Source organism: Phascolarctos cinereus, unplaced genomic scaffold (assembly GCF_003287225.1).
Source record: "Phascolarctos cinereus isolate Bilbo 61053 unplaced genomic scaffold, phaCin_HiC Scaffold_3;HRSCAF=262, whole genome shotgun sequence".
Classification (NCBI taxonomy): Eukaryota; Metazoa; Chordata; class Mammalia; order Diprotodontia; family Phascolarctidae; genus Phascolarctos; species Phascolarctos cinereus.
Window position 1 is genome coordinate 109,412,328 of NW_027555736.1, and position 25,885 is coordinate 109,438,212.

The 25,885-nt window shown below is 49.0% G+C and overlaps 1 protein-coding gene and 1 long non-coding RNA gene across 4 annotated transcripts; one reads left to right on the forward strand and one right to left on the reverse strand.

The window, feature by feature from the left end:
• Positions 1 to 1,161: 1,161 nt before the first annotated feature.
• On the reverse strand, positions 1,162 to 9,429 carry TLX1 (T cell leukemia homeobox 1). 3 transcript variants are annotated; one of them, XM_020966930.2, is made up of 3 exons: positions 8,861 to 9,429; positions 6,180 to 6,381; positions 1,162 to 2,669 (listed from the first exon to the last, which is right to left on the reverse strand). In XM_020966930.2, the coding sequence occupies exons 1-3, from the start codon at positions 9,426 to 9,428 to the stop codon at positions 2,447 to 2,449; spliced, it is 993 nt and encodes a 330-aa protein (XP_020822589.1). In that variant the 5' UTR covers position 9,429; the 3' UTR covers positions 1,162 to 2,446. The 3 variants fall into 3 exon arrangements, with proteins under 3 accessions (XP_020822589.1, XP_020822583.1, XP_020822596.1); XM_020966924.2 differs by having other exon boundaries at positions 6,180 to 6,417; XM_020966937.2 differs by lacking the exon at positions 1,162 to 2,669 and adding an exon at positions 2,680 to 4,580 and having other exon boundaries at positions 6,180 to 6,417.
• A 7,253-nt stretch (positions 9,430 to 16,682) lies between these two features.
• On the forward strand, positions 16,683 to 25,663 carry LOC110194530 (uncharacterized). The gene is made up of 4 exons (XR_013485280.1): positions 16,683 to 16,850; positions 18,622 to 18,786; positions 19,536 to 19,769; positions 20,553 to 25,663. It is a non-coding gene; the product is annotated as an uncharacterized LOC110194530 (long non-coding RNA).
• Positions 25,664 to 25,885: the final 222 nt, after the last annotated feature.

Genomic DNA, 25,885 nt, shown 5'->3' on the forward strand with positions numbered 1-25,885 from the left:
ACTTCCATTTGAGCTTTCTGCCTCTTGCTCCTCCCTCACTTTCTCTACATTTTCACTCAGTTATTAGGGTTAAAGATTTAGAGATAAAAGAGACCTTACAGTCCACCTGTCCAGCCCTCTGGACTGAGGCCCATAGAGAGAAGGTGGCTTGCGTAAGATCACATGGGTAGTAAGTAACAGAAGAACAATTCAAACCCAGGTCCTCTGAATCCAAATTCAGGTCTTTCAGGTGCACCTTTTAACTCCTGCTTTTCAACCATGGCTGAGGACTTTATACAAATAAGCAAAACAATTTTTTTTTGTCTTTCAATGTCTCCTTGGTTTCCCTAGTTATCAACTAGCCAAAGTACCAAGTGGTGTATGTGGGTGAGTGAATGAGCACAGCACACAATAAGCATTTAATGAATGATCATTGACTTGACTGGTTGAGGGTGAGGTTTGTGCACAGCCATGGAAGTTAACGTGTGAATAAATGTGTTTATAAGTGTCGGGTGTTTGAGGAGTTTCAGTATGAACGTGTGTGAAAGTGTGAGTATGAGAGAGTGGAAGTATATGTGGATGTTGTGTTTGTGTGAGTGAGAGGGCAAATGTTCGAGTTCTCCCAAGGGTGCATGAGTTTGCTGGTGCTGGGTTCCTGCTTGAGTCTCTCTAATTCCTTCTCCACATTTTCCCTTATTTCCCTATCCTAGAAGATCAAATTCTCTTTCCCCCACATCCTCCCCCCACTTCATCGACCTCTCTGTAGATTCTCACACTTAAAAATAAATTAAACCTAAATTGAGGGGAATTCCCTTTCATTTTGAACCTCTTTCTGAGCTTAGGCTCGGCACCAGGAGTGGCAAACATGATGGACCCACGAAAAATGCTGGAGAGATAAAGGACCAAGTGGTAAGTAGCCAAATTCCCCGATTAATTTGTGTGCAAACATGAATGCTTCAACAGAACGATATTTCGGGTCTGCTTACACAATTACAAGTAAACACTTTGCACAGGAGAGACGCTGAAAAGGCTCTCTTGACCCTTTCAACCGGAGTCTTCGGCTGTCCCATCCCTTCTGGATGGGGGAAATTCTCATTTAGCTCTCTGGAGGCTAGTCTTTCAGGCCGGGTCACCCCTGGAAAGGCAGCGTAAGGAAAAGGAATTGGGCCACCTACCGCAAGGTTCCGGATCCGGACGATTTTATTCATATTTTCCACATAAATTACACAAGCACTTTATAAAATGGTTACAGGGAAAACACCTTATAAGTGCATAACTTAAAACCCCCCAAAGACGGATGCAAAGCTAACCTCCCCAAACAGGCTCCATGTATGACTGTCCTTTACAATCTGTATACAAGACTGTTGGTTGTTCGAGATTGCGCGGACACTGTGTTCGAGGGACACTGTGTGGGACTGTATTTGTGTGTGTTTGGGGGGGGGGTGTAGAATTGTGCTTGCCTGCTACTGAGTGTTCGGAATTGTATGAGTGACTGTGAATGATGGGAGCAAACAGGAATTGTGGGCATTACTGAGTGTCACTGGGATCTGTATAAAGCTGTGTGAACGCTGGCACTTCGATTGTTGTGTGCTCCTGCCAGTGATACTGTGGGCACCCAAGTGCATTATGAAACTTCGTGACTGTGGGTGACTATGCAGCTGCTGTGTGTGGCGTGGTTGTCCACGAGTGACTGTGACAGTGTTTCTGGGTTTCAGTAGGGCTGAATCTACAGGGGATCGACCCGCTCCTTGGGGGACCCCTTCAGAACGCTCTCGATCCTAGAAGCTCCAATTTTCCTCTCTCCTCCTCCACTTCCTCGGCCTCCCTCTAGATTCCCAAATTTTAAAATAAAATAAAATAAAATAAACGGAAATTGAGCAGAATCTGAAAAGTACCAGCTGAACCGAGGGTCAGGGAGGGGTAAGCTGCCCGGGACTAGAGGCTCCAGTTAGGTCCCCAGGCCCCTTCTTATCGAAGTTCCTATTCTATTTCCAATTTCTTCTTTTCCACTGAAAATAAAGCCGGGGATAGGGGTGGGGTTTCTCACCCGGACTGCACTGGTACCGGACCTCGGAGAGCAGAGGCAGGTAGCTGGCTGGCTGGCTTTCTACGAGTTTCACTTTGTGTCCGGTTACTGAGGGGGAGAGGGAGGGGCAGGGAGAACTGGCTCGTGATCCGTGAAAGGGGCTGGGGCAGGGGGAAGGGTCCTCACTCTTTCCTCTGTGCAAAGCCCTCGGGAACCTCCCCTACTCCTTTCCAGGCAGAGCCCCCGACTTCGGGCCTTCTCCCGAGGCTGAGTGCGGGGTGCAATGCGAGGACTCAGGGTGGGGAGGTCGCTCCTCTCTCTCGCAACCCCAAAGTCTGGGCTCCCACTTCTCTGGCGGGGGTCCTGGAGGGGCTAAGGATCTGAGAGGCTGGGGAGGGGACAGAGAAACCGAGCGGGGTGGGCCCCGGTAGGAAGGGGGGGTCACTCGCAGGCTGAGGCCACTGACGTGACGCTGGTGATCTTAGCCGTGTCGTCGGACCAGGGCTGCAGGTTCTGCAGGGCGAAGAGTGATGAATTGTGCACGCAGAGAGGATCAGCCTGTAGCGGCTGAGCCAAGCTCTTCTGGAAGGCCTCCTGCTGCAGCTGCATAAGGATGCGGTTAGCCTGCTGCCTCTCCGCCTCCCGCTCCTCCGCGGTCTGCCGCCTGTACGGGGACAAGCCGCCTCAGAGCAAGCCACTGTTCGCAACCCAGGGTGGCCTCTTCCCCCTTAGCCCTGGGATCCCCAGTACCTTGAGGCAGAGAAACTGCTGCTTCCAAGAACACCAGTTTCCTAGCTCTAGAAAAGGGATACCAGGGGAACCCTCGCCACAGTCCCAAGGGTATCTCAGACCCCCCGTCCCACCCCGCCACTGAAGTACTAAGAAGGAAGGCTGGGGAACTTGGCGGTGGAGGAAAAATAACCTCTTTGTTATATTCCTAGCTCCTTTCTAGCCCCAGCGCCAGACCAAACACCAGCTTAAGTGCGGGGTCTCGGGCTATTTCTGGAAAACTGCTCTGAAATTGTGTGCGTGTATATTTGTGTTGAAGGATGCGGAGAGTTGACGCGCAAAAAAGAAGTTTGGCCCCTCAGTAAGTGGCCTTTAACCGCCTTCCTCTCAGACTACGCAGTCTAGGAATGAAACTAGCAATCACCTTAAGGGCCCCTGCACTCTAATTCTCTGGCTGCCCTGGCTACATAGAAGAAGATCTGGAGAGACCCTGGTCCTCTTATTAGCCGAGACGGGGCTTTCTCGAAAACTCACCTAGCAAATATCCTCTAAGTCCTTTCCCGCATTGCTTGGAAGCTTCTGGGGACAAGGACAGAGCGGACAGGTGGCCCAACAAAGCCTTAGAGACATAAACGAATTTAGCTCGATTGGGAGCGAAGGGAAGTGAGTGTCTCAGAGAGGCAGAGACTCAGAAACAACAAACTTCCAATGAGTAGCCTGGAGTTGCAAACTAGCTTTCTTCCTTTTACCCCCATCCCCCAGCTTCCCGCTTCCAGAGCAAGTCTCGCGCTGGAGAAAAGGGATTGGATCCCAATCGCTTGAGCTCTCAACCCTGAGTCCCAGAGCTCCCTAACTCCTTGAGCTGAGACGGTTCCTCCCTCTCATTAGCCCTGTGCCGAGCTCCCAGTAAGGCCCGTCCGGTTTCCATGAAGCTAGTAAGAGGAGGCGATGAGTCACATATTCCATCTAATGCAACCTCCCTCCACCCCTCACCCCTCCTGTAAACTGAGATCAAACGTCTGTCTCTAAGGTGAAAGGATCTAATGTGAGTCCCCGGAGCCTCCAGGAGCAATTTGTAGCAGATCGATTTAAAAAGCAGAAAGCAAACGAGGATCCCTCTTGGTCTGCTTTCTTCTTCCTATCTTTTTGTAATTTCTTTCTCTCCTCTCTTCCTTTCTCTTCCTTCCTTTTTTCCCCTGCTTTGTATTTCAATGTGTCTAGATTTCTTTTTTTTCTTGATTTTTCTTCTTTCCCTCATTTCCTGTGTCTCTGGGATTTTTTTTTCTTCCCAAGAATTAAGTGTTTTCGTTCCAAACGGAAAAAAAAAAAGTTTGGTATCTTTGTTTTTCTTCATTAGAAATAAGATCAGCTTAATTCTCTGTTTTTTTTTTCCTTCCTGGGGATCTGTTTCTTTCTCCCTTGTCTCTCGTCTCTCCCTGTCTAAATATTCACATCTTTCCCTGTCTCTGTCTCTCTTCGCTCTGTCTCTTTCCTTACCCCTTTTCTCCAAATCCTCAGTTGGGCTTTTGTGAGCCCAGCATTCCGGCTGGTTTGTCATTCCCACCCCCCACTCCTTCCCAGAAAATGCCTTCCTTGTTCGCTCCTTAATGACTCCTGGAAGCCTCCTCCCCCATCTCCGACTGCCTGGAATGCACGACTGCGGAAAAGTCGACCCCACGGGGGCTGCGTGTCTTCTTTGTGGACACGACAGCAGAATCCCAGGCAGATTCAGCTTCTTCATTCAGAAAAAGAGGAAACTGCAATTCCTTCCTCTGCCCAGCCGGCCCGACCGGGCTCGGCGCCTCCCTCTGACTCCATTCACATTAGCTGCCGCTCCCCAGGGGCTCTGAAAGAACGGGCGTGAGAATGTGTGTGTTAGTGAGTGTAGTGTGGTGTAATGTAGTGTATAGTTCAGTGACTTCAGATTTGTGTGAGTAGAAGTGGAGGTTGGGCATGGAGAGGCCAGACAGACAGTGAGACAGAAGAGAGACAAAGACAGACAGAGACAAGAGGACAGATTTTGTCATTCTGTGAGGGGTCCAGTTTGTGAGAGAAACTGAGCAAGTCTGTACCTGTGTGTGAGGAAGTGTGCCAGGGTTTGTGGATGGACAGACTTTGTGAGTCCTCCAGAGTTGAAAGTGCGTGTGTGACAGAAGGAGCAAATGTCTCCCCAGCTCCCTCGATAGCTGTCTCCCGTTCTCTCTTAGACACATCCATCTGTTCTTAATTGATCATTCTCAACCCCGATTCTGACGGATTGATTTTCCATCTCTAGGGTAGGGCAGCAGAGTCGGTCACTGCCTCAGGCGGGTTAGGACTTACAGAGGAAAATGGTCTCTGGTAACCAAGCCATCGAATGAAGCTCTCTCTTTCTAACCTGCTCCCCACCACAGGCAGAGATTGTTACTGAGATTGGGTTGTTAGGCGGGAGTTTTAGATGATGGGTCTTGGTTGGGTCAGGTAGCTCAGGAGAAGAGAATTCTTTTAGCCGCTACCCGAGAGTGTCTGAAACACTTTCACCAGAGCCCAACTCCACTGTGGAGCCATGGGTACAGAGCCCCAAGGGAAACCTTACTGTTTTCTTCTTTCTGACCTTCATTCCCTTGTCAAATTAATATCCCACTTAGGCTATCTGCTCAGTCTCTCGGTAGTACCCAGAACCTCCACCGAAGCTTGGCTACTCTTTGCAGCTCCTGAAAGACTCCAGGGTGACCCGAGGTTGCCTAGGCTCCCATCTGAGGGACCTGGCTGCAGAGGCAATAGAAGAAAGTCGCAGAGGCTTACTTTCCCATCCCAATGCCGGAATCCCCAGGCCATCTATTTCACTCACACTTCCGCCCAGCCCCGAGCCGTGGGGAAAGAAGGCTATGGCGGAGTCAGATTGCCACGTGTTAGGTGGATTGATTCTGAGACATTTGCTATCCACCGCCAGATTGCACTTCCCAAAGAAGCTTCCTCAGAGACATTCAAACTCCGAGTCACTACCCTCCCGAAAGACACACACACACACACACACACACACACACACACACACACTCTTCGGTATACTGAATAGACCCATACATGGTCATGTTTGGTTCAAAAGTGGACATTATAGTGGACGTATACGTCACCCAAATGACCTAACACGGTTTGCCGAATTCAGGGATACAGAGATTTGGGGTGGGGAGAGCGGTGACAGGGAAGAGACCAATCATTTGTCAACACAAAGCGGGTCATTCCTGGCTGCCGGAGGTGAGTCAGGATAGCCAGGCCTTGAGCCCTCAGTTTGATCCGAAATGACTTCCCTGAGTCTCACCACGGCGCACATACGGACCTTCGCATCTCGGGGTTGGGAGTTGAAGGGAGAAAGGGTGGACTGAAACAGACAGCTTAAGAGAACCAGCTCTAGCCAACCAGGCCGTTCACCCGCCCTTGTGGAGTTCCCGGTTTCCTGCAGACTCACCTCCATTTCGTTCTTCGATTCTGGAACCAAGTTTTGACCTGCGCGTCGGTCATTTTGAGCGCCTTGGCGAGGGCCGCGCGCTCGGCTGACGCCAAGTACTTTTGGCGATGAAAGCGCTTCTCCAGCTCGCAGATCTGAAGACGTGTGAAGGATGTGCGCGGTTTCTTCTTCTTCGGGGGCGTCCGGTTCTGGTAGGGGTGACCTATACGGCGTGTTACAGTGAAGGGTGAGAGGGCCACTGGAGCGGGAGACAGACAGACGGCAGAAGCAAGCGGCACAGCGTCAGGAGGCGTCCACGGCAAAGGCACACACCGCAGCCGAGCCGTAGTGACCCGGAGCTGAGGAGCGAGCAGGCCCGGAGAACGGGAGCAGTGGGAAGCTAAGCTCAGGCCTGGCAACAAAGCTTCCTGTCTGGAATTCTTTCAGATCTGCCTGGAAACCCTTCCTCAATCCCCCTTGCCACCATTGACTTTAGCCCTCGCCTCCCATCCCTTTCTACAGATATCTAAGCCCCTGGTCTGTGTCAGTTTTCTCTCTCAGTGGGAGAGTGGGGGGTGTGTGTGAAATGGGGGTGAGGGAGCTGAAGGAGTCCCACCACTCCGGTATCCTTCTGAGCTGAACATTCGAGTAGGATAAGTCTCCCTAGCAAATGCCAATATTTGGTGCTGAGGGGGGCCTGTGGTCAGACAAACAGGGCAAAGATTCTAAAGGTTCAGATACAGTTGGCATGCATAAGCATATTCTCACACAACATACACATATAATCACATCATCACACACAGATACAAATATGTGTGTCAATTCAAATATACACTACACACAAACCTGCAAGCCACACATAATTCTTACACAAGTACACAATTAATTCTCACAACATACTTAAACACATGCTCACATGCACACTCTTACTCCATATACTCATTCATTTAGACACTCATAATTCTCTGAGAACAAAATCCTTTAAAGGGGTGTTCCTAGGGAGGTTGGTAGGTAATGAGTAATGCCTACCTGGGCCTAGCTGGGTATGCTTAGGCCTTAGGGCCCTACTGGAGAGGGAAGTCTGGTGTAGTAGGGATCAACCTCACAAGGTTCTGGAGAAGGGAAAGGAGGAAGCACAGCTCTGATCCTGGGAGTCCTCAACCCACCTGGGCCCTTTTCTTGGAGATCTAGAGCCTCTCCCTGAAGGCCTTGCTCATGTAAATTCCAGGTTAGCTGGGCTCTGTCCTAGCCTCCATGCCCTCTCCAGAGTCAGGGGCATTGTGTCACTACGACTTCTCAGAACTCTGAGAATTTCCAGAGATCTCCTTGAAACTTTTAGTGGATCTGCAGGAGGAGCAAACCGGGAACTCAGAGCCCCAAGATGAACCTCCAGCTCTCTAAGAAGAGAAAGAAACTGAGTCTACCTGTTGGAGCTCCTGCTTCTAGGGGTGAGGGGCAATCTCTCTTTGGAATTGAGGAACAGCCACTTCCCCTTCCCCTATGTTATTTGGGGATCAGAGTCCTTCATTTCCAAAATTACCCGGGGGGGCACTTCTGCCTGAGAGACTTGGATCCGCAGCTCTTGCTCCCTCCTGGCCCTAACCCTGTTTTGGAACCTTCATTGCAAGCGGGGACTGGTTTCCTCCTCCTCCAGGGCCCCTCAGAATTCGGGCTCTGGCTCTGAATTCAGGTTGGAAAATGAACCGTGGGCTGTGTGTGTATGTGCAGGCTCAAGAGTGTGTGTGTTGGGGGAAGGTTAGGCCAGGGGCCCTGGGGAGGGGAGCAGCCCCGGAAAATGGGGGCGGGGGAAGATGTAAGAGGAGAGAAGAGAGGAAAGGAGGAGAAAGAAATGAGTCTGTGTAATCGTCCCCGGAGTCGCACTCAGGGCTGCTGGATCGATGGCCCGGTCAGGGTCGGTGCATTATTCATAGAGCAGGGGGTCGGGGAGGAGTGGAGGCAAGCCCGGGCTGAGACCAAAAATAAAACAAGGCCGAGGGGTGGGGGTGGGGGTGGCTTATACCCAAGCAGACGGAATCCAAGCCTTGTCTGCCCCTCCCCCAGGTTTTCGGCCAGGGGACTTCCCAGAGGTGGTTGCCCCCACCCCACACGCCTCAAGTCCTCCAGCTCGGGTGGGCTCTGCTCTGAGGCAGCGTGAGAGTAAGCTCCGAGCTCCGCTCACCTGGGGTTCGTTTCAATTCATTATTTTGTTCTAAGGTTAATACAAAGGTCTACATTTGCCCACCTTCTGCCCTGAGAGAGCAGGAGCGGGTGGGAGAACAAACCCACTGAGTACAAAGTGCCCCCTTTCCAGCGTCCCCTCTCCCCGCCTCGTCCCCTACCCGAGCACCTAGGTTCTACTTTCTCCTTCTCTGCCCAGGGAAAATGATCCCGCAGATCTAGACCTTCATGCTCCCCTCTTCTCGATTCCCCGGCTGGGGCCGAGCAAGCCAGAAACCAGAGGAGAAGAAGCAAAGCAGGACCAGGGCTAGGGGGTGCAGAGGTCGAAGAGAGGAAGTGGGATATCTCCTGGGGAAGGGGCCGGCTGGGCTGGGTCGAGGCTGGGAGAAAAGAAAGCGGAAAGGGAATCACGGGCCGGGGTGGGGGAGAGAAGTTGACCAGGGATAAATCAGGAGGCGCAGAGGAGCAGGAACCCGAACAGAGGGTGGGGGCAGAGGCGGAGGCGGACACGAGTCTGGGCTCACCTGTGAACCTGTCCTTTGTGTATCGCCGGTTACTCTCCATCCAGGGGAAAGTGAGTCCTGTGAGGTTGTTGACACTGGGTACGGCGGGTACGGTGGGCATGCCGGTGGCGAGGGGCTGGTGGTGAGGAACGGCTCCGGCCAGAGGCCTGTGGGCAGGCACCCGAATCACCCCGGCGGAGCTGAGAGCGCTACCGCTCCCGCCGCTCCCGGTGCCCATGGCCATGTTCATATTGTAGGAGCCGGCCAGCGAGGCCATACTGCAGGCACTGCCGCCGCCGCCTCCATAGCCCCCCGCGCCGCCACCACCGCCTGCTCCGGCTCCCGCCCCAGGCCCGGGGCCCGGGCCAGCCCCGCCGCCACCACTGCCTCCGCCGGCTCCCCCATAACTCCCGGTCATGGTGTTGTAGGCGCTGCTAACTATGCAACCGAGCCCATAGTCTGCGTCCTGCAGGCGCGAGGCGGACACCATGCAGCTGCCCTGGTCCGGGCTGTTGAGGATCTGATCAATGCCGAAACTGATGGGCTCGGCGTGGCCTGGGTGGAGGTGGTGCGGGGCCAGGTGTTCCATGTCCCCCGGCGCGCCGGGGCCCCGGCCCCGCTAGGGGCCCGGCGACACAGGCACCGAAGAGCCGCCGGAGGTGCTGAGCTCCTCTGGGTTGGCGGCGCAGGGCTGGGCTGGGCGGGCCCGGGGGCAGGAGCGGCGTAGTGGGGCGCGGGGCGCAGCGTGGCTGCGGAGGCGGGAGCAGCCGGCACCAGCTTCGGGTTCTCTCCCTGCGCTCTGGGAGACTTGGAGAAGTGTGGAAGGGTTCGTTGAAGTAGCCGGAGGGAGGGGGGACGCCGCCTGTTCCTCTCCTCCTCCGGATTCTCGCTCACTGTTGACTCTGGGACATCAATCACTAGGCGAAAAGGCCTGGGTGAGATGTAGCTTCGCAGTTTTAGGCCCTGTCTCTCCATTGGCTGAGAACAGAGAGGAGCGGGATGAATGACAGCGAGGAGGAGAGGGGGAGAGAATGAGCGAGAGGGAGGGAGAGGGAGGGAGAGAGAAAGAGAGGGACTAGGGGAGGGAGGAGGGAGAGATTCAGAGAGCGAGAAAAATGGAGAAAATGGGGGGGGGTAGACAAACCAAAAAGAGATAGGGCAGTAGAAAGAGAAAGAGGAAAGTAGTAGGAAACGATCTAGAAAGAGAAACTAATGGGACATAGACACAGAGGAGGAAGAGGTGGTAAAGAGAATAGCCAGCCCCAGCCTCACCCTGGCAAACAGGGCCTCTCCTTCACCTCTTCCAGCTCCCAAGTCAGAAACCCTGAGTTCCTTGGGCTCTGGACCCGCAGGTTCCCCCAGATGTCAGGAGTCTCAGGGAAAGACGGAAGCTATTTCCATCCAGGGCTGACGACAACACCTGTCAATGAACCTGGAGATTTGCTTCCAAGCTTCAATTGTTGATGATTAAAAAGGAATCTTTGGTTTTTAGGTTTCTAGTGTATGGAGATCTGGCTGTTCTGGGTAATTCCGGGAAAATACAGGCAACGTCCACTTCAAAATTTATTATTATTTTAATGCCTTCCCTTGACAATAATATTTAGAGTTTTGATAGAATCTCTGGATTCAGAAGTGAGATTGGGAAGAAGTTAGGAAAGGAAGGACAATTAATGAGAGATGAACCACCGACTCTCAAGCTGGATGTGATAGCCTCTGCCCAAAATATCGAGACAACCCCACCTCAAATGTTTTTCCTTCATTGTATAACCTTGCTAAAGTCCCACCAATCATCGCTTCCTTTGAGTTTACAAGCTTCTCTCAAAATGCAGATGCCTTTGGGTAATAATAACAGTCACCCACACCTTAGTGTGGATTAGTTTAATTACAGATTTCATATATTGCTAGAGCTGGCCTTAGAGATCATCTAGTTCAACTCTTTTTTATTTAATTTGATTTTAAAATAAATTTTATTGATGTCTCATCTTTATGACAGTCATTTCTCATCTTCCTTCAGCTTTAACCATCCCTTGTGACAAAAACAATTAAGCATACACACACACACACATATACATATATGTATGTATTAACCATATCTGAAAATGTAATAAATGTCCTATTAACGCCCTCATTTTACAGATAAATTTCATAGAGATCAATTGATTTGCCCAAGAGTACACAGTTATCTGCAGAGCCAGAACTCAGACCCAGGTCTCCTGACCCTCTGAGTATAGGGTGCTTTCCACTATCCCATATTGTCAGAGCCTTTTTTTTCTAGCAGTAACTAAGATCAACTTCCCTAAGAGAGTGGGACTGGAGGATTGGTTGACTATTTGTCAATTTTTTTTGTGTCTATAGATCTTTGATGGGGTGAAGGGAAGGTCTAGGGTAGGGGTGAGGAACCTGTGGCCTCAAGGCCAAGTATGACCCTCTAGGTCCTCAAGTGCAAGAGGTCGTGGGAGAGGTCACCTGGGGATAGGAAAGGAGAGTGAAGAGAGAGATGGGAAGAGGCCAAAGACAATATTTTCATATTCAGGAATTTTGCCTCTAGCTGCCCAAAACCAAGGAAGAGGGAGTAGCCTCTCTCCTCCTCTTCTATTTATTTCTTTCTTCTCCTTCCTCCCATCTCCGTCCTCCCTCTTACACTTCATTGGCCCACCACTCTTCAGACAAGTTTCTGGCCAGTACTATTCACTGACAACTACTTTGTGGGCTAGCCTGAGTACTTTATCTCTACAGAAAACTTTTTAATGAGTAAATGCTTTCCTGATTTCCAGACAAAATAAGGTATATACTAAAAATTATTATAGTTCAGAGGCTGCCTATGACAGTAAAGATGAAAATTTATGTCATGGATGTTAATGGGAAAATGGTCTGAGGTCTTCCTTGCCCCACAATTCACCTATTCCTGCCTCTTTTGGGGGTTGTAGGAATCTTTTTCTAACATGGATTTGACCCACTTTGATCCTCTTTCTGTCCTTTTCCAACCTACTTATGTTTCTGCTGATACCTGGTCACTTTGTGTCTTTGAGTGCTGCTTGGGGAGGGGTCAGAGAGATCCGAACCATACATAATCCTTCATCATTGTGTTGACCATGTAATTCCCCTTTCTATAGATAAGCTTCCCTATTCTGAGCATAGGAACCATTAGTCATTCCTTTGGAGTTTCCCCAACTCCAGAACTATAGAGTAGTGGAATCCTCACCCTCAAATATCTCATGCCTTCTGATGCCATGTAATAAGGAAGTGACTCTGAATATCTAACCACAGGACTTATACACACCTTCTGTCTTTCCTGGAGATGAAGACTATTTCATATCATTTCATCCTTTTAACTCTTCACACCACTCCTTTGTCCACACTTCACTTCCCAATCATCTTCTCTCTGGAAAAACCTCATACTATTTTGTGTTGTCTCTCCCTCCTCCCATTAGATTATAAGCTCCTTGAGGTCAGGGACTGTCTTTTTATTAATTGAATCTTGAGCACTTAGTATACTACCTGGCACATAATAGGCACTTAATAAATGCTTATTAGACTATTGGATACCTCCAACCTCGTAAATATAATTTCCCCTCCCCATTGTTTACATAGGCAAGATGTATGATCAGTCCCTAACTCTTTTGCCAGTTGAAAGGTTCAGCACATCCAAAGATAAGCTTACAAGAGTTGTCAAAGCCTGAGAAAATGGGGATGCCTGGGAACAGAGGTTCACACCTTTCCTACTCTAGCAAGCCTGCAAATATGTTTGTGTACTTATTATCCTGTGGGCCTGTTTCCTTTGTAAACACAAACTGTAGTCATTCAGCTTGTGGTATACCAGGACCTTGAGATCTCTTTATCAAACTTATTCTTAGTCCATGTTTAATTCTTACTTGAAGATATAGCATTCAACACAGTTTAGAAAACCTCCTTGACAATCTCTCCAACTTGGTGAAGCCAATTCTAATTCTGTCCAAGAAAGTAAACTGAGTCACTTAATGTATTTGGTCATCAAGTGTATTAGAAAGAATAATCAGTTATATAAAAATTGCCTTTTGGAGGATAGCTGTCCAATAGAGATTTCTCTCTTTCAGCTAGGTGCCTTAGTTTGACACAAGGCCTGCTCTCTCTTAAGCTTTCAGACTGGGAAATAGTCCCTGACAGAGAATGTCTTCAGTAGACTCTTTTCCTTCTCCCTCCTCTCCACCCTGAGTGCTTTAGATGAACTCCCTTGGAGTGAAGAAGGCTTAGACTAATCTGGTGAGACCTGATCTCTAGAGTCCTGTTGCTTCTCAGGAACCATTATTAAAGCAAGTGCTGGTGGATTCTTAGCATGAAGCAGTGAAAAAACTCAGAGGATTTCCACTCAGCAAACCTAGGTTCAAATTCTGGCACAGCTACTTACTGAGTAGTACCTTAGGGGAATTATTTAGCCTCTCTGGGGCTCAGTTTTTCTCATGGGTAATGATGAAAGAGTTGGGCTAGATAACTTCCAAGGTCTATTCTAAATCTGGTTATCTTAAAAAGGATTTCTGAAAGGCACAGGCTGCAGTTCAGTTCTCATGGTGCCCCTTCCCATCCCAGTCTTTTCCTCTCCCAGTACTGTATAGTACAACTGCCCTTGTCTCCAGACATAAAGCAGAAAGTCCTTGTTCTTTCACCCTAAGGCGGGTCCTTCTTGCCCCATCTGCGCTCCATCCCAAGCTGCCCCCATCCACCTCATCAGCTATGTACATAAACACACATATAAACACACTCCACCCCCACTGTTCTCTTCGGACACCAAATAAAGAAGTCTCTAATAAAAGAAGAGCAGCTGGGACCAGAGGGAAAGGGGAGGAAGGGGGAGGAAGGTCTCAGTAGCAAAGATAGGCACCCCCTTCCTAACCTCCTCACTTCTAGAGACATTGGACTAGTTGAGTTTGATCATTGGCATGGAAGTTTGGGGTGTGCCTGCAGCTTTATAAAGTGTTTATAATGGTGTGTATGTTTGAGGGTATAATGAGTGTGTGTGTGTGTGTGTGTGTGTGTGTGTGTGTAACAGGGTGAAGTTGTGTGTAATGGACTCATGTGACAAGTATATGTGGAACCTGTGTGAATAAAGGGAGAAATGTATCTATAAGGACATCTGTGTAAAAGACTATGCTACATGATCTGATCTTGTGTAGGGGAGGAGTGTATTATAGTGGGTTGTACTTGACAATGTGTTTCTATGTGAGTATGTGGTGGTGTTTGTGTGAGGGAGTTAGTAGAGCCTGACTTTTTGTGTTCCCTTTTGCGTATAGAAGCCCCATTGCCACCACTTCCAATTAGACACCAGGCTGTTGGGCTGACTCTTTGGGGGCATTAGTACATGAAGTCTGAAAGCCCCTCAGGCTCTGCTGCTGGTTACTCAGCATTATAATGTGAGTGAGCAGAACAACTTCACTGAGGTGGACCATGCACAGGTGAGTAATTTGGCACATTGCCCCATTCTGACCCAGACCACCTCCTCTGACCCCCAAAGGGAGCACAGAAGAACACTGAGCTGAGACTGGCCACTTGTGACTCAAGATGGCCTATTAACCAGTCCCCTAAGTCTGATGAGGTCAACCAGGCAGTTGACTCCCAGGGTCTTAGACTGGGCAAGATCAGAATGGCTTCTTCTCTTGGGGTTGCAGGAGTCTAACCAACACCATCCTCAGACCCTGGTGACCCAAATATAACACACACACATATTCACAGGCATCTTAACTCTTACCCCCAGGTGGTGCTAGGGAAATAGTCTCAAAGGGGTCAGATTGATCAGTGGACAGATTTCCTTGTAGTCACTGGAGCCTCAGCTGTGACCTAGCTTAGCCTTCTTCCTCTCACCACCCCTAGCTCCTGGGACTTGTTTTGTTTTCCCACCTCCCCTTTCCCTTGGTGACATTTCAGCAAGGGAAGACACCAAGGAGAAGACAAGAGGATTGAAATAAAGGGGTGTAATGGGCTCAATCCAAGTGGGAGGCTGTCTTTAGCTAACTCCACTTTCTGACTTCTGAACTCAGGAAAATACTCAGCACCAGTCAGGCAGGGCCAACCCAGAGAGAGACCCCAGAAGAACCAGGAGGTGAGGCCCCGGCCCTGGCAAGAGGTGGGACAAGAACCAAATTCCCTCACAACTGTTCAGGGTGAGCCTGCCTGGGACACCCAAAGGTCCCTGAAGTGCCCCTCCCCCGTCAGTCCTCACCCTATCCCGCCAAAACCTTGGAGAGCAGTTGCTTCCAACCCTATCATCGGCAGAGACCCCAGCCAAGCGAAGGCAGAAGACATCAGTGAACTTAGAAGGAGTCCTGAGGGAGCAAGAGAACATAATTTACAGCTCCATAGTATTCAGTGTTTAGAAACAAGAAGCCAAGAGCTCTGACGTTCTTCACTCGCCTCCGGGAATCATTGGGGTGAAAAGTGAGAGAAGGGGAGGATTCTCTGAAAACAGTTTAAGGGACTTTGACCTGGTGGCGTTTTGAGAGGGTGAATGAAACAGGGACCTGTCTGCGCTGGTCAGGCTTGGGCAGAGAACTACCCAGGGACTATGGATTCTCTGCCCCCTTGCACCTCTCCCCTCCACTCGGCAGCGGAGACTTCTGATTGTGGGGCAAGAAGGCTAGTCCAGGAACCTTGCTGGGGGCTGCTAAGAGCTGCTTTCCTCTTCTCTTTATTCCAGTACCAGTTTCCAAAGCCGCACTTAGTGGCGCTAACTCAGGCTAGATTAATATTGTTGCAAAAGGGAAACCTGTCAGCAAGATGGAGACTCTCCTGAAGGGCCCCTAACTGTTGTCGCCGTTACGGAGGAAGCTTTGTAAGCCCAAGTTCGTTTCCCAAAGTTGTTAAAGGAGTTGGCCCAGGGTACGGAGGACTAGAGTTGTCCTGCCCTTCTCCCTTATCTTGTGCCACCGGAAGACAGGTTTCGGGGGTTGGGAGGAAAGAAGCCCAGACAACCAGGCCAAGCAAAGAGCACATATCCAGCCGCCTGCGAAGGCCAAGTCGCTTCGTGCCTGCTCGGAATAGTGGTGTAACGTGATCAGCCGGGCCTGGGACCCAAGGACCTGGACTGAGGACCGAGCTGAGACAAGAGGCAGTGTAGGATTATGGGGCAGCTGGAAGTAGTGGTGAAGACTATGTGTTGGAAGCTCCGGGAGGAGGGTTCTACAGCTCCTGGGTCTTCGGGGACTTGCGGAGGAAGTCATTTTGCAGAGTTACAAAAAAAACCCTCTCAAAAAAAAAAGTGTTTATTGCTCACTCTGCTTTCCATTTCCCCCTGCTCTCCTCATTCTCCCTCCACTTCCCTCTTTCTTATCTCTTTTACCTCCCCCTTTTCTCCCTAACATTTCTTTTTTCCTTTTCCCTCTCTGCCTTCTCCCCTCAGGCTCCCTTCGCCAAACGTACACCTGGGTCCGCCAAGCTATACTCCCGGGACTGCACATAATGGGGATGCAGAGCCCATGCAACAACAGAGTTGGAAGGAACTTTATAGACTAGAAAATCTAGTCCAACGCCTTCCTATGACTATCTTGGCCCAGTGTGACACTGGGGCCAAAGCTAGTGAGGTCCAAAGTTGAGGAACACCCAAGTCTAATAGACCCAAAGCACAAAATATAGTCGTCTCCAACATTCTTCGGCTTCTCCCGGGGGAAAGCCAGGAAAAAAGAACGAGAGTGAAAGGGAGAGAAAAGAAAAGAGAGGGAGGAAAGCTAGAGAGAGATCGAGGAGGGGGAAAAGAGAGGAGGAAGAAGGGGGGAAAGGAGAAACTTGCAATGAGGGGACAGTAGGGAAAAAGGGGAAGAGAGGTAGAAGGGGAAGTGGGGAGAGGAGGAGAGGGAAAGAAAGAGGAAAGAGGGAAAAGAGAAAGGAGAGGGAGGAGTGAGGAAGCGAGTTCTTGGCCAGCTCCTAAGACAGCTTCCTTTAAGGTGCCGCATTTGGGTTAAGGCCGGAACCGCAGCGGCAGCCTCCGCCTCCACCCCCCCACTCCGCAGCAGCCGCTCTGGGCTCGTTTGACTGCCCGCAAAGTCGGGTAAGTAATGAGTCGGCCCTACCAAGCACAGACAGCTGCAATTGATGAGCGTCCAGTCGCTCTCCTCGCTTGCCTTTATTTTCCTCCTTGCGCCTTATTAGAGTAATTACGGAGCGCGCGGGTGCTCTTAATGAGCCTCGCTCACCCGGGTGAGGTGGAAAGGGAGGAGGGGGTGGGGGAGAGAGAGTTAAGAGGAAGCAGAGGAGGGATGGGGGGGGAGCAGGAGGAAGGAGAGGAAGTAGAGGGAAATACCGCACCAGTACTTCACCTCCCCCTTTCTCTGTCCCGGGGCGGGCCTGAGGGTAGCCGGGAGTTATGAGAGAAGAGGCCCAGGTGTAGGCCAGGACACAAGCGCTGGTGCCTGACCGACGGACTTCACCAATGGGGTCTAAAATATTCTCCCACGGTTCGTGAGCTCGTAGACGTGTTCGCTCCCGTCATCAGTGCAGATCGAAACCAATCTACGATTTCTCATCCCGTGTAATTCTGCGCTCTTGTAAATCCTCTCCGGGGTATCTATCCAAGATACTGGGGGACAGCTTTTGTTGTTTTTCATACTTCGTGAATGCCAGTATAACACTCGGGCACTCACGCTTTGATACATACACACTGATAAAATAACAAACTATTCTATGGTCCTCTGGGGAGTGCACTTTGCCTTCTCCTCCATCACGCCCTGGCTCGGGGAAAGACCCTTCCCCCTCCCTCCCACTTACGGCTTTAGGGCCCTCCCTGGTTCGAAGTCCTTAACAGCTTCCCAGCACACAGCATCCGCGGGCTGAGGGAAGCAGAGAAATTAAATGATTATTAGGATGAAGACTTTGAGCTTTCTGAAGCCAAAACAATCCGGGTCTTTGTTGCTTTTTGTTTCCCTGAAGAGTCTTAGACCAGGACCCCAGGAAACAAGCTTCGTAGATCCCATACAATCCCATGGAAACTGAGGTCGCAGGTTGTGAAGAACTTTTGGCTCAGACCCGTTCCACCGGACCCAAATCTCTGGGTCTGCGCTGTCATCCCTGGGGCTGGGAACGAAAGCTAGAAGGGGAATGAGATTTGGGTCCAGTTCCACTTTCCTACTTCTGGCCCAACCTTAATCAAACGTTGGTTATTTGCTGAGTCTTCAATTTCTTTTTTTTCCTTTTTTCTTTTTCTCTTCTGCTAGAACTGAGGGCCAGCAGGCCAGCAGCAGCTGAGCCACTTAGACTTATAATTTTGCGACTCTGTGCCTTTTGCTTGGGTCGGAAGATCAGAGGTGGAATAGACACCCGACCTGTCAATGACTTGAATGAAACAAAAATCTTTGGGATTTCGGAAAACACTGGATGGTGGAATGGTGGGATGGAGAGTGAGGTGGTCAGGAGGCGACCTAGTCTCCTTAGCCACAGCACAGCAACAGCGTGAGGCAGTTCGCTGAACTGTTGAGAGGAAGCTGGAAATTGTTTAGTTTATTTTGGCTGAGTTTAACAGTTACCCCTTTCTCTCCGATAGAGGAGATTCATTCTCTGTACCCTGTTTGTAGGTGTGGAGTTGAGGCCCCGTTTATGTTGTGCCTTGAGCAAGTGTCTGGGGTCTTTTGTAAAGGTGGCTATCCACGTAGCATTTCTGTCGCTCGTGCCCATTCCTGCTTGTTTATACACACACAGACACACAATATACACTTGTGTACAATACGTTATCATTCATGTAGGCACACACATGCACGTTTCTCTCCTAATAATCTTCCTGCCTTTTTCTCTCTCTCTCTATAAATGTCTCTCTTCTCTGTTCCCAGTCCCCCATCCCCCAGGTTTTCCGGACTGGCTCCAGATTCTACGTCAAAGATCCTGGGGTCCCAGAAGGAGTTGCAGAGTGGAACCTCAGGTGCTGCTTGGAGTAGAGACCCTGACCTAGGAGTGCCGGTGCCAGCCTCCCTGGAGCAGCGTAGAGAGAAGTGCGGGTAGCGCTTAGGGGCTCAGGGTTGGGGGTGGGGGGTGAGAGAGGGCGGTTCCGAGAGGGAATCCATATGGATGGGCTCCCGGGATACAAAGAGCAGCTGCCTGCTAGCTCCTGGTGTGCGGGCTCCGGGCTAATTGAATTAGGGCAAGCAGAGCAGGCTCCCACCCTGCGCGCCACCAGCTCCCCGCCCTCCCTCCCGGTTTCCCTTCCCTCCAGAGTCCAGAAGCTGAATGAAGAAGGCAGCAGCCGCCTGCGTCCCACGCCCGCGGCAGCGCCCGGAGCCCTGCGGGGCGCCCTCCCCCTCCCAGCGCTCCCTCCGGAGTGGGCCCTTTGTCCCGCTGGCTGCTGGCCGAGTTAGGAGCCCAGCTATCCCCAACTGGACAGCGACGCCATGATTAATGGGTCAGCCAAGAAGTTGGCACAAGGAGGGGCCTGTGCAACCCCCCTCCTCCCTCCTCCGCCCTCAGCTGCTCGAGCTGTCAAGGGCCCTGGACCCTCCTCCGCCCAATACTGGACCTGAAAAGACTAAGCAGCCTGTTATCGAGTTGTGGCTTAAAGTACTATGTTTTGGGGTACTGTGCTCAAGTGTGTGTCTATCGGGATTTGTGTATATATTTATGTACCTGTGTATATATATGTGTGATTGTAGGTCTGTTGGGCAAGGTGTGTGCTTGGCTGTTTGAATACTGTGTCTCGACTGCACGGACCAGTGAACCTCAGAAAATGTTTAACTTTGCACTTCTTATGCAGACCTGGGGACCCATCTGTGTCGGAGGGCATTCTAGAAGCCCAAGGTTTGAGGTATGGACAGCTCCCCAACCGCACAAACAGGGTACCCATCAGCCGGAAGAGTTGGGCAGCTGGAGCCTCAGAGATTCAGCAAGGGTCCTGTGGGAATCTCTAAGAAGAGATTTCTGTCTCAACTCCAAGAATGACGCTGAATCCCACATTCCTGGAGGGGTAATACCAGCCCAACTGAAAGAGGTCAGAACAAGAACTCTTCCGACTCAAAGATTTGTGTCCAAATTGATTTGCTACTGCATACGTTCTTTTCTCTCCTTCTTCTTCTTCTTCTTCTTCTTCTTCTTCTTCTTCTTCTTCTTCTTCTTCTTCTTCTTCTTTTCTTCTTCTTCTTCTTCTCTTCTTCTCTTCTCTCTTCTCTCTCTCTCTCTCTCTCCCTCTCTCTCTCTCTCTCTCTCTCTCTCTCTCTCCTCCTTCCCTTCCCACTCCCACGGTACACTTTGCATTCTTGTCCACGCCCCAAACCCACGACTCAGTCAGAGGAGCAGGAAAATCTGCAGCAAATTTGCTGAGGTTTCAGAATCAACTTGGGGGGGTGGGGGAGGCAGGAATCAGAGATAGAGAGGTGAACGACAAAGTCCCAAGCCTTTGAAATATCCAGTGCAAATTAAGCACTATGGACTTTGGGCACTGATTTTTGCTTGTAGAATAGATGAACAGAGGCGAGGAGGCACTGGCTTCCTACAATTCCTATCTACATGCGGAAGGGGAGGGAAGGGGCAGACATTCACCAAAGCCTGGAGGGGCCGACACTCCCTATACCATCCCACGCAGATCTGTTGGCGAAAAATTTGGAACAGATGAATATCCTTCCTTTGGTACATTTAGAGAAAATGAGATCTGCCTGGTTAATTAGTCCAAGGGCAGATTAACAGAACACCAAAAGAAATTAGGCTGCTGGCCAGGGAAGGCCGGTCTTCGGTCCCTTATCCTTGGTCCTTCTCCTATTGTGCTCTTGCTTCCCAGAAAATGGAAAGAGGATCTGAGTAGAGGGATGACCATACCTGGAAGTGCAAGAGATGTTTAAGCGTGGGACTTCGCTGGCTTTGAAGACGAGTCTATCACAGCATTTAACCGTTCTGATCACTTTCTCTCAAAGGGGCTTAAATAACTGGGCTTGCTAAACACATTAGCTAAGACCAGTGATCCTGGACAGCCGAGCACCTACTTACACACCCGGGGATCAGGGTCGAGGTCTAAAAGGAGGGTAAATGGAGGCGGTTGGCATGGGCTGGTGATGGGGGAGGGAGGATGTCTAGGAAGCAGGCAGGCAGCCAGATATCTCCTCTATGGGTTCGACTCACATAGAGCGCATTGAGATCCAGGAAAGCACCAACAAGAGAGATCCAAGAGACCCGGGGCGAGACAGCTCCCTACTCTCCTCTACTGGTCAGCAGCTAGGCTCAAGTAGGGGCCACCCAAGGGCTAGTGAAACTGTGGTTCGGCCTCCGCCCCTTTCCACTCTTCGTCTCTGCTCCTCCTTTCTTAGTTGCACCCGCAGTGGTTCCAGCAAGGGCAGCGCGGCCGGTGTGTTTTCTCCAGCTCATAAAATCTCTAACACATTTTTTTTCCAGGACTTTTACTGCTCAGCGGAGATGAGCAGTGACATTCCTGTCTCCCCTTTCATAAATATTACATCTTCCCAATGCAATTACAGGAAACGGAGCAGCGGAGTGTTTACTAAATAAGATTATGGAATAATGCTAATGTATTTCATGTCGGTGTCTGACACCAGACAAACTCCCTATTAATAACCACTCAATGAGGCGCGCAGGCTCTCACCGGGGGCCGCTGCAGGGGACCTCCGGCTTTCTGCGTGGGAAGTGGCCACTTCTTGGCTATGCACTATAGCGGAGCTGGAGGGGCCCGGAGCAGCCTTCAGCCTGGTCCTGTGAGCTCCTGGAATGCCCTTACCAGAAGCTAGAGCAAATTACCCCCTCGCCAGTCCTGCGGCTGAAGATCAAGGGTCTCATCCATCCATCCCTGGGGTCACTCGGCACATTATTTGGACTGAGATATGCCCACTCCTATCCCCCTCCCACATAGGATCCAGGCCCAGGTTTTCGCCACTGTTACTTGTCTGTAGCCTGATTTCTTTTAGCCGAAGGCCGATTTCTCTTCCATTTGGGAGTAGGGTGTGGGAAGCCGAAGGAGGACAGGGCCACAAATCACCAAAAAAGAACTGATAGCTAGGGTTCAAGGTCTACTGTGCCAGCCCCCTGGCCAAAGGTGAAATATTATAGACTGAGGGGTCTTTTCCTGCCTTCAAATAAAAAGATGCTCCATGCACACGGATCTAAGTAATGAGGGACCAGGGAGGGGTGGGAGAGCCTGCAGGCTCAGCAAATCCTGCACTGACTCTGAGGCCTCTCCTATCCCCTTCCTCCGATGTCAGCAAACCTTGGGCAGAGAAACCTCTCAGCCTCTCAGCCGCCTTAAGGAAGGAAGAGGCTTCCACCATCCTCGGGCCTTTGAGGGGAGGGGATACTTCACGATTTCTACCGTCTCTCCACCTGCCCCTCACACACGGGGGTGAGGGAAGAAGATTAGCCAATGTGTATGGGTCAGTGTGGAGAGAAGGAAGAAGAGGCGGGGAGCAAGGAACACCCCAAACTCTGCCAATCTTCGTGCCCTTGTTCACCAGGTGCCCTTTAGTCTGGATGTCTTTCTGAGCTTCTACCCCTCCCCTCCACCCTCATTCTGCACACTCAGCCTACCCTCTTCCCCAAGTGTCTTAGATCGCCGTGGGGAAACAGATCCATATGAATTATGAACTAGTCTGTTCTCTTCAGATGCACGGAGACTTCCAACAAGGCTCTCCTTTAAGATGCATCATGTCTTCCTTTCCTATGTTTCTTGGTTTTCTATTTTTTTCCATCTCTCTCATCTCTCTTCCATCCTGCCTTTTCTCCTGGTTCTATCTTACAGGATGGCACCTCCTCCAACCCACAGGTCCCCACCCCTATACACATCTGTCCACACAAATATACAAAGGTGTGTGTACACAAGCACCTGCATACACATAGAAACAGAAAAAAGCACAGGCATATCTAAGTCTCCTCTAGCTTTAAATTTTGTGGTTATACAACAATATGCACACAAGTACACCCAGACACAAATACACACACACACTCGTGAACACAGGAGCACAGGCAAATATGAGCACTAGCAAAGCCTCTTCTTGAAACAGCTATTGAGGCCAAGCCAAGACTTTCCAGCTCTGGCTGAGAATTGAGCAGTCCTGGTCTCTGGGGGAAGTCCTATTCCCCTTTGTGGGAATTATGTGTATCAAATTTAACATATATTTAGAGTGTGTTTTGATATGTGTAAATCTAAAGTTACGGGATTCTAAAAGTCATTCCCTTGTATGCACCTTAATAATGATTGATCTGAGAGAATAAATGAGAAACAGGTTGGAGCTGGTACACTGATCTGAGAGGGGCCAGATTTGATGTAGGAATTGTCAGCCATCTCTGCTCAGAAAAGGAACTGAGAGCCGGAAGTACTCCTAGGACAACCACAACCACAACCACAACAATTAGTAACTTTATAAATAAAAAAATTTTAAATTAAATTTCATTTTATTTTCATGTCTATCTTTTCTCCCTCCTACCTTCCACCCCCCACCCCCACTGAGAAAGTAAGAAAAGCAAAAGCTGTGCTTCAAACATGTAGAGTAAAAAATTCCAGTAGTGATGTGCTACACCCCTCCCCCACCAGTGGTCTCAATGTACTTTGAGTCCATCACCTCTCTTTCTGGAAATTGGCAGTATATTTCATCATGACTCCTCTGGAGTTGCAGTTGGTACTTGCATAGATCATGGTTCCTAAATATTTCAAAGTTGTTTGTCTTTACAATATTGTTGTTATTATATTGTTATTGTGTTGTATTGTAAATTGAAGAAATAGTAACTTAATGGGATAATGGGGGAGGGGGAACTGGGCTAATTTCCGTTAGAGATTTATGCTGTTGTTGATAATGATGTTGTTACATATTCTAGTTATTTGTGCTGGTATCTTAGCTCCTTACTAGACAGTAAACTCTGGAAGGGGAGGGACTACTACCCTGTCTTAGCTCAACTTTGTATGTCCTCTGGAATCCTGTAGATACTAAGTAAATGTTCATTGTAGTTTTCATTTCTTATAAACACTGGTTTTTCCTTTTCTTTGTATCCCCAGAAATTAGCACAGTGCCTAGCACGTAATAGGTATTTAATAGATGCTTGTTGACTTGATGGTAATATTCCTTCACATTCCACAACTTGTTTATCCATTCCCCAATGAATGAACATGAACTTTGTTTTCATCTCTTTGTGACCACAAAAAGTACAGCACTTAGTTTTGTTGTTTTTGCTGTTTCCACTTACGTAGTTATGGTAATTATACATATTGCTTTCCTGGTTCTTCTTATTTCACTTTGCATCAATGTTTATTTCTTGCTTCTTTGTATTTTTCATATTAATAATTTTAGAGCAAAAGGGTATTCCTTTATACTCAGATATCTCAATATTTATTTTACAAAGGAGAATTGATCTCAACTCCTCTTTGAATACTTCTCAACAGCTCAAACACTCCTTTAGTTATGCTCTGAACTTGACGACAGGAAGAATTCCATAACACCCCATAATGGACTCTATGGCATACCAACATGGCTGCCATCAGTTTTCCTCCTATGATGTAGTCAGTTCCCCCATTTTCCTCAGACCACTCAAGCTGTTTCAGCCATAAATTAAGGGCTTTTATAGAGGCTGAGTTTTAATTTGGGTTTGGGTTGGTTTTCAGTCCACCCCTGTGATGTAGGGAACCTCCAGTGAGAAGACCCCTCTACCAGTGCAAATCCATTGTTATTCTGCAACTTCTAGACCAAGATAATTTCCTGGGACACTGGGAAAGTAAACGATTTGCTCAGCAACACACAACCAGTATGTGGCAGAGGGGAGACTTGAACTTAAGCCTTCCTTACAGTAGGAAGGTTCTCTATCCACTACTCCAAGCTATCTTTGAGAGGTTTTTTTCTTTTTTAAACTATCTATTCCTTTCCGGCATTCCTTGGCAAGCCCTCAGCTCTTCTTTTTCTGAAAGAGAAACTGAGGCAATAATTCCTCTCTATTAACTTAGTTCATTCACCTCTATTAGTACTAGCACTTAACAGGTAAAGGCACAAGATTATATTCATATTGCACTGTATGGTACCTACATCCACATAATACCCCCCAAACTCTTCAAAGAGAGCTAGCAAAGGCCTTGGATTTTGAAACAGGACGACATGAAATTGGCTTTTGACCATCCAAAATGCTCAAGACAGTTGAGACTGCCAGCAAGGGCATAAGGCTTCTAGAGAAGGCCCAAGTGTGAGCATGGAATTGTGGATGAAAAAACGGAAGTGCTGTGAAGAATAGAATTGCCCAGAATAGTTTATGTACTTTGGCAAACTGTCCTGGTTACAGGGAAATGGACCAGGAAAGTGGGTGGGATTACTTTGCAGCCACTGAGACCTAAAGGTCTCCTAAAGGAGGGCAAAGGTAGTAACTGCCAGTTTTATATAGAACAGCTTGAAACCTGAATAGATAGATATGGATAGATAGATATAAACAAATTTATTGATTTTTTTAAGATGGCAATCATTTCCTGAGATTACTCTCCACCTCCTAGCCCCATTTTCAAAACAGAAAAGCAGTTAAGCAAAATCAAATGAAACAGTAATGGAACAAATGGAAACAGTAATGGAAAGTTCATAGCACATGCCACATTCTGCACCACTGTCTATCTGCAGGAGGGAAATAAGTTTCTTTATCTTTTCTCTGGGTTGAAGATTGTACATTAGAATTAAATGGAGTTCAAATGCCTTCTGGTAATATTTTCACTTATTGTAGCCAATATATATCTTTTCCTCTTGAGTCTGCTTACTTCATTCTGCATCAGATCCCACAAATCTTGTCATATTCTTCATTTCTTACATTTGAAATTTTGTAATCTTTTTGTTTTTACATCACTTTCATTTGTCAATATATAGACCTGCAAAGAGAGGAGGGGAGGTATCATGCCTGTTCTTTAGATACAAGCTTGGTCATTGTAAATTCACAGCATTCAGGTTTTTTTTTTAAATAAAATTTTATTGATACCTTTTGTTCTTTAGATCATCCATATTTCCTAAGGTGTTCCTCCCACTTTTCCCTCACAGAGTACCATCCCTTTTAACAAAGAATAAAAATGAGGTGTGTGTATGTGGAGGAGGGGAGAACAATTTAGCAAAACTAACCAAGATATAAAAACATTATGACATTGCATTCAATATTCAC